We start from the raw sequence: 8,773 nt of genomic DNA on the forward strand, positions 1-8,773 counted from the left end.
ATGATAGTGTCAGGCTACTGTTGCTTGGTTCTGTATCTGACTGGTTATAGAAAATAAGGGGGCCCATGAATGTTTTATTAAATAAATAAATAAATAAATGAAAAAAAAATGCGTGGGGTCCCCCTCATTTTCCATAACCAGTCAGATACAGAACCAAGCAACAGCAGCCTGACGCTATCAGTGTGGCAGGGGCCATTTATTTTGGCCATTGTCACCATGATAGTGTCAGGCTACTGTTGCTTGGTTCTGTATCTGACTGGTTATAGAAAATAAGGGGGCCCATGAATGTTTTATTAAATAAATAAATAAATAAATAAATAAATGAAAAAAAAATGCGTGGGGTCCCCCTCATTTTCCATAACCAGCCAGATACAAAACCAAGCAACAGCAGCCTGACGCTATCAGTGTGGCAGGGGCCATTTATTTTGGCCATTGTCACCATGATAGTGTCAGGCTACTGTTGCTTGGTTCTGTATCTGACTGGTTATAGAAAATAAGGGGGCCCATGAATGTTTTATTAAATAAATAAATAAATGAAGAAAAAAAATGCGTGGGGTCCCCCTTATTTTCCATAACCAGCCAGATACAAAACCAAGCAACAGCAGCCTGACGCTATCAGGGTGGCAGGGGCCATTTATTTTGGCCACTGCCAACCTAATAACACCAGCCTGCTGCCGCCCAGTCCAGGAGCGCCATTTTCTGGTGCTCCAGGCCTGACGGTATCTGGCTCTTCCCGGTACCCCTGGTGGCGGTGGGTACCGAGGTAATAAGCGTGGGGGGTTAGTGTTAGCCCTTCTACTGGCTAACGCTAAGCCTGGCTTAGTAATGGACGCCATCTATTAGATGGCTTCCACTACCAAGCCAAAAATAAGTAAAAAAAAAAAAACAATTTCAAAAAGCTCTTTATTGAAATAAAACTCCCCAGAGACACCTCGTTGACCCTTTTATTAAATAAAAAATGTAAAAGTCTTCTTTCGAAGTAGTCCAGTCTGTACCTGTTAAAAAAAAAAAAAAGTGAAAAAGCAGCAAACAAAGGCCCTGGCTGCATTAAGTCTATTGTCATTATGAGGAGGTCTCTGCAGAGGCCCTGACCACCTCAATGCAGAGACCTCCTCATAATGACAATAGACTGCCAACCCGGAAAAAACTAACAGATCCCCCCACAACCCACCCCCGCAAGCCGCCCGCCACCCATCCAAACCCCTTCCCACCCCAGGAACTTACCAAGTCACACGGCAACCTCTCCTCCGCAGACGAAGACCCGAACTGCACTTCTTCTTCCTGGACACGTCTCGTGACCTCAGCTGCGTAGCGCCGCGGCGGACGTCCGTGGCGCACGCACTTAACCAATCAGAAGAAGGAAGCCGGGTCACGTGACGGGTGACGTCGGAATGGCCGGCCCGGCGGTACGACGAGGAGACGCCGGTGGTGACCGTGAGCAGCGCGACTCGCGAGGTCTGGTGAGCCTGTGCTGTGGCTGTCATTTTAGCTAAGTTAAACTTAGCTAAAATGACAGCGGCGGGGAAAATCTTGCCGCCCCCTGCAGGGGCGCAAAATCTGCCGCCTGAGGCGGAATACTCATTCCGCCTCATGGCAGAAGCGGGCCTGTTTATAATTTTATATTATTAAGGAATTATTTTAGTAATTTATTTTATTTAATGATTGGTTGTGCGCTATCTGGTTATACTAAATGTTTTATTCTACTAGAAAGTGGTCAAGTCATTGTAGCTCACCATCATTTCTTTAATCTATGATTTATTTTTTAGACACCTTTCTTTTTTTTTTAGCTTAGGGAGAGTGTGAATTTAAATGATTGTTGGCAGGCAAGACCCCACAAGCCCTTTTCAGGGGTACTACAATACACAGCATAGCGTATACATCTGCATATACAGTGAATAGGCTGGCTACCTGTACAACATATAGCTACATTCATACAGTGCAAAGACTACCAGGCATCAGCTACTTAGATAGGCAGGGAGTGTATAATTTTCCTGTATACACCTGTGTTGGCCTATTACATGGAACATCCAAATTGTCATAGGGCTCTGCGCACAGTAAAAATAAATAAATAAATAAATAAATAAATAAAATAAAAAGGCTACGTATCTGCTGGCATGATACATCCATTTTTCGACCTATACTGTAGCTAAAATTTGTTGCAGTACAGTACATAGCGCTCTATGCAGAGTAAAAAACTAAAAACTATAAAAAAGAGAGGAAAAAAAAGGCTATGTACTGTATCTATCTGCTGGCGTCAAACGTCCATTTTTCAACCTATACTGTAGCTAAAATTTGTCGCAGTACAGTACATAGTGCTCTGTGCCAAATAAAAAAAAAAAACTATAGAAAAAAAAAGCCTACGTATCTGCTGGTGTCAAACGTCCATTTTTCTAAATTAGCTTTCAGTCCATGCTAATGTAGAGGAAAGAAGGTTTCCTGGTTTTTTTTTCCAGTTTACCTAGAGGTTACATTGTGTTTGTATTGTATTGTAGAGAACCTGTGATAGTGGCGTAATACTTGGGCTTGATAGATGCACCCAGGCATGCTTCCCCTGCTGTCACAGTCCCATTCCAGGGTGTGTGCATGAATTTCTGAGGTTTCATGGTGGACTTGGAAACCTAAATTCGACCACTTGGAGATTACCAAGTCACAAGCATTTTGCTCCCATAGACTTTAATGGGATTCGATATTCGATCCCAATAGTCAAACTTCGCGGTCTGCTGGAATCAAATTTTAAACTTTCATCTCTATTTGTTTTCCAATAAAATCTATTTGACTATTTGATCACATGAATCCATTATACGCTCCCATGACTGTCTCTTGAATATACCATATCATGTGATAAGTGCTTTGTAAACATACTATGGTTATTATATAAAAGATATTAAGGTCCGGGGTAGAAGTAGTCACCCTCTCCGTGGAACAAGATTAGAAGATGGACTCCTGTACCCATAAGATCTATCATGTCCATGGCTGTGATTCCAGACAAATTCTGGACCATTATTTCTCAGATAAACCTGATATGGCATTTAAAGAGGATTCTCTAATTTTCCCTATTGAAAATCTTATAAAAATTTTCACAGAGGGTAGGTATTTAAATTTTCTACATTTTATTGGTTTTGGTTCAGTCTTTTTGTTAGGCTTTTAAAGCATTACATACTGTACATAAACATAGTAACGCGATACACAATAAAATGCCCACATTGGGACTGCTGATAAAATTTAAATTTTTCCTTATTGAATAAAACATTCTGGTAGGATTTTCTCTTATAGCAATAATTTCTTCATAGCTATAATGTTGTTGTATAGTAGCAAGCGTTTCATCCATCCCTGTTTGCTTCCAATGCCTCGTAATCAGTACTCTGGCTTTTATTAACCAATTATATCAAATATGAATTGGAAACTCTTGCACCCATATCTGTAGCTATGCCAGTTGGGGAGTAAGTTGTATAGACATTTGGAATATGTCCCTCAACAGTTTAGTTATGTTTGACCAAAAGGGGACAATCATTGGGTAGAACCCCTTAATCCACAATTCCTCTAACATAATGATGAGTAACTGGGCAACATCTGCAATAGTCTGAAAGGCGTATAGTACCAGCGAGACATCAGCTTCGTAGCTGCTTATACATGTGATATGCATGCTAATAAGGCCTTTGTGTTCTTAACCCCGTAAGGACACATCAGATTTCGGCCTTAAAAAAAAAAGAGCTCACATTTCTTTATGCGTTTTTGCTTTCTCCTTCTCGCCTTCTAAGAGCCATATTACTTTTTTTTAATCACCTATCGGGCTCGTTGGGGCATCTTTTTTTGTGCCATAATCTTTATTTTTTAATATATATATATATACACACACACAGTGGTACGTTGTTGTTTTTTTTAATCTATATATGTAATTGACCATGTAGTAAGTTTGATATGGAGAATTGTAACTGATTCGATATGTATTCTTCTATTCAGCGTATGCGTTCCAGACTGAAACGCACGCATCAGTTTCACGTCATCACCATGCCTCGGGCGCCGTGGACTGAAGTTCCGCTTTTGCGTTCCAGAGTGGAATGCATGAGACGTGCCTGCGGCCCGGGCATTGCGCCCCTCACGCCCGCCGTCCAGTGACATACTGGAATCGGCGGCGTGGCGGGGGTGGCGCTTGTGGTCCAGCTTGACACGCACTTTGCGTACACTTCCAGTGGGCATGGGAGAGGAGCACCGGCCTGGTCCCCGGAACGGGTGGTGAACGGAAATGGAGTTGCGTAAGTCTTTATAATTCCACTAACTGTATGTGTGTTCCTGTTTATCTGTGATTTGAGAAAGGTGGCCGCTATGCCACTGAAACGCGTTGTCTATTAAATGTTTGAAAATTGATACCGGTGGCTCCAAAACTACATCTGTTCAGGAGATAATTGTTTCTGAGCTTCTGGAGATTACTGCTATTGGCTTTCTTGTAGGGGGATGAGATACTGGTTATCTGTCCCCCATGTGAAGTAATTTTCACATCTGTATATTGCATCTTGAGGTTCACTTGAGCGCGGTCCCTCCTTCTTGGTTTTTGTTTCTGTTTCCATTTCCCGTTGTAGTGATCTACGCTCGGGCGTTGGACTGGCGCCCTCCATTTGTGGATGTTCAGAGGGACAAGTGACCTTACCATCTACTTGGCTGTGGGTGATGTGGGTGTTGTATCCAAAACCCACTATCACCGGGTGAGTCCTTTCCTTATTATATTGGATGAGCGCTGCTCTGTGTATCTATTTTTCCATTGTACGTTAGTTTAAGAGCATTTTGGTTTTAAGAGTTCACAGTTTTTCAAAATTGTGACTTGGTTTAAGAGCATTGCTTTAATTTAAGAGCTTCCTGTACTGGGTGGGAGGGCGAGTGGGGGGAGGGGCATGGGCTGCATAGCGGGGTCTACAGCCCTGTACTCTGACCCAGGAAGTCTCCCTCACCTTCCAAATCACAGCAGATCCACTTCAGGCTGGGGCTTGCATCAGGGGACAGGACTGTGGAGGAAATCTCTCCATAGCTGTAACCCCTCTCCCCAGTCATAGAGTGCTGCATGTATGTGCCCACATCTGCCCTGCTCATTCCTTCATGCTCCCTGCAGTCTCTGTCAGATCTTGTGTTTCCCATCCTCTCCATTACTGTACAGTAACTTATATCACAGATTCAGCTGTTTCTAAATGTTTGTTTCATCTGTTTTACATGTTATTCAGAATAATAAATCATTTTGAGGTGTGGAACCAATGTCTGCATTTCAATGATTTCTTATGGGAAAATTTGCTTCGGTTTAAGAGTGGATTTGGATTACAAGCATGGTCCCGGAACGAATTATGCTCGTAATCCAAGGCACCACTGTACATATATTTTTTAAATTATTTTTTCTTTGTATTCATTTTGTCTGTGACAAAAAAATCCACAATTCTATTGCTGTTTTCCTCTTTTCATTGGAGAATGGTATATCTGGGGCGTTAGGATGATTATACATTAGTCATGAGCCTTTTTGTATACGCTATATTATTGAAAATTAAGAAAAGTTTTTCCACATTGAACCTACTAATTGTCAGTACTTATTACTCCAGTATAGATCTGGAGTGTTAAAAAGATTGTATCTGTGAAAATGTATATGGTGTATAACCTCGTAATATCCCAAACTTTTTATGGGTAAAGTGTATACGTGGTGGAGTCCTAAAAGTGGGGAGTTGTCAAAATAATGTTAAAGGAGCACTTGTGGAGCCACATTTAAGAAAAACACAGGAGTAGCCAGAGATGCCTCTAGGAAGGGCCAATCCAAGGGATGGCTCCTGTAGGGAAATCACCAAAACCCCCATATTAAGTGGCCCTATAAGTCAATGTAATGACAAGGGAAAATCCAAGGCCAGGAATCCATCCACAGACAGCTGTTTCGGGGTGTTGCCCCTCATCAGTGTGGAGCAGGATTCTGGCTAGGTTGGAGCAATGCCTAGTAGAGCCATACTCTCAGGGAGACCAGCCAAAGATTACACTGTCAGCTGCTGGTTAAAGCGCTCAAGAGTAATGTACAGGGAGCAATGCACCTAGGATTTCACAGCATTGAGCGCTTTAACCAGCAGCTGACAGAGTTATCTTTGGCTGGTCTCCCTGAGATCAGTGATCTGTTTCCAATAATGTTAAAGAGCAGACTTTTGGTTCCATTGTAAAAGGATTAGTTGGATAGTAGAATTGAGAATTGGCTTCGAGAAGAGAACGAGTTTCCATTGGGAGGCTACAGAAGAGGATGTTGCAGTAGTCCAAGCAGGAGATCATATGGTTATGTACCAGTAGTTTAATTGATAGAGACACATGGTGTGGTTTATGCACATCTAGGAGGGTTTAATATGGTTGGATGGTTAGGTATGGAATCTTTTGTTCTGCAGGTCATATTAAAGGAGACATCTTGATTGACCTCAGCATCGGGCCCCTGGTTCATCTTCTCTATGCATCCTGTGAGTTTTTTAAACACATCATAGTGCTGAAGGTCAGTGACAGATGCATCATGGAGCTGAAGAGATGGCTGGACTCACGCACAGGAGCATTTAACTGGGAACATGCCGGAAAACTACATGCAGAGATAGAAGGAAACTGGTGAGGCATTTGTTTAATTCATTTTGAAAACTCAATGTTGTTGCTACTGTAAGAAATATTACAGGGGTTGTCCAGGAAAATCAAAAGTTGCTGAACTGCAGGGATAGTTTTACCATATGAAACAAGTTATACACACCTGTCCTCTAATAAATGTGGAGGACATTATATACTTTACTCATTTTTTTTTCTACCAGTTCTGAAAATCAATATTTAAAGGGTCTGTGATGCCTTAAATGAGGGCAGCATAAATTAGTGATAGAAATACTGTACAGATCGGTGTGTATTACATACATCATTTTGTTCAGCCGTTCTCCTAATATGCAGGAGAATAGGATTATTGCCACACCCCTTCCCCCACCCTCCAGCTGCTGATTGACAGTTGGCTGCCTATACACAGCATGAATAGATAACTGCCAATCAGCAGCTGGTGGGCAGAGTTTCCTCCTCCTCATGGATATCCAGGACTACTAGGCTCATGTACATTATAGAAATGACTACTTATTCCCGTGTTATACAGTAGGATCAACTGCACGGGACAACGTAAGTGATACATCATTCTGTTCAGCTCCTCTGTCACTAGTTTATGCTACCTTGAGATAAGACACCATAAACCTACTGCCAGAGTCTTTTTAAAAACCATCTGCTGAATTTTTTACGCTGCCTTACTGATGTTGACTGAAGGTGAATCACATTCCTAACATTTTCTGTTCCTTTCAGTGATCAGTCACAGGACAAAGACGGAAAAGTGAGATCAGCAATTCAACATGTCGTGTTCTGTGACATTGAGAAAGAAAATATGACGGATCCGATCGTCTTACCACAAGCCGATTGTATCATGATTGCTTGGCTTCTAGATGATATTAGCAAAGACCAAGAGGATTACATCAGATATCTGAGGAAGTTCTCAAGGTTGCTGAAACCTGGAGGACACCTCATAATAATTGGGTGTTTAGAGAGAACATATACAAGAGTTGGAAAAGACAAGCTCCGTGCCTTGCACTACAATGAAGATTTTGTCAGGAACGCTCTAGTTGGGGAAGGCTTTGTGATTGACTACTGTAATGTTAAGAAAAGAACGTCTGTGAGTTATCTTACTGACTATAAGGGCGTCATATTCATTGCAGCTCACAAGTAGAAGTAGAAGTAGAAGTTTTCTGCTGTGTTGACAACTGCATAATAATAAGCACCAATAACGTGTGTGTACGGCTCTGAAACAAAAAGTTAACCCCTAAAAGATGTAATATAAAATAAATTTGAACAGAAATATTAGAAGTATCATAAGTCTTAAATAGTGCCAAGGCCTATTGTGACCATCTGGGAACTCATGGGGTACAATAAGGCTTCTGACTGCATTATACTAATATTGTAAGAAAGTCAAATATATAACATTAAACTGTGTGATCGAAATTACTTGTCTCTTTTTGGGAATAACATTATAAAACGTAATATTTGAACTCTGTCACATGAGACACTATGAGCCACAGTACTTAGAAGGGTTTTCCTATCTCAGATTGCTGTACCCTGTGCATGGGATAAGCAATAACAGGCTGATCAGTGAGGGTCTGACCACTGGGACCCTCACCTATCCTTAAAATAGGGATCAGAGTCTGCTGACATAAAATAGTGGCAGGACAGGCATGCACTTCAAGGGAGCTGCTGGAAATAGTCAAACATATATTCTGAAAAGTTTAAAGGTAAAGGTAGAAAAACTGAACTGCTTAACCCCTTAACGACCTCGGGCGTACCCATACGCCCCCGTTGCCTGGGCTTTAACGCCCGATGTTTCCCCGATCGCTGTGTGTTCACACACAGCGGTCGGGGAAGATGGCCTGCTATAAATCATAGCAGGCCATCTTAGCTTCACGGCACGGGGGGTGGTTAACACCCCCCGTGCTTACGATCGCTGCTATAGGCTGATCAATTCAGATCAGCCAATAGCGGCGATCGGAACCTTTCCGGGTCATCGGTGACCCGATGACCCGGAAAAAAAATGGCGGTCGGTGCTGTCCGAGGACGGCACCGACCGCCATTACTGTAAAAAGTAATGGTGGTCACCGTGCCACCGGCCCGATCGCCGTGAACGGCCGGCCGGCCGGCCGTTCACGGCGATCGGGCCGGTGGCACGGCGATCAGAGTCCCACAATATAGTAAATACCTGCCCTGGACCCCTCAGCTA

General features: G+C 42.5%; 1 protein-coding gene across 2 annotated transcripts; it reads left to right on the plus strand.

Annotated features, from left to right (window-relative positions):
• Positions 1–2,915: 2,915 nt before the first annotated feature.
• On the plus strand, positions 2,916–7,995 carry LOC138769348 (nicotinamide N-methyltransferase-like). Of its 2 annotated transcripts, none has more exons than XM_069947757.1 (3): positions 2,916–3,086; positions 6,390–6,597; positions 7,315–7,995. In XM_069947757.1, exons 1-3 carry the CDS (start codon positions 2,936–2,938, stop codon positions 7,730–7,732), a joined length of 777 nt encoding a protein of 258 aa, XP_069803858.1. In that variant the 5' UTR covers positions 2,916–2,935; the 3' UTR covers positions 7,733–7,995. The 2 variants fall into 2 exon arrangements, with proteins under 2 accessions (XP_069803858.1, XP_069803859.1); XM_069947758.1 differs by lacking the exon at positions 2,916–3,086 and adding an exon at positions 4,014–4,253.
• Positions 7,996–8,773: the final 778 nt, after the last annotated feature.

The sequence above is a fragment of the Dendropsophus ebraccatus genome, chromosome 12 (assembly GCF_027789765.1).
Source record: "Dendropsophus ebraccatus isolate aDenEbr1 chromosome 12, aDenEbr1.pat, whole genome shotgun sequence".
Lineage (NCBI taxonomy): Eukaryota > Metazoa > Chordata > Amphibia > Anura > Hylidae > Dendropsophus > Dendropsophus ebraccatus.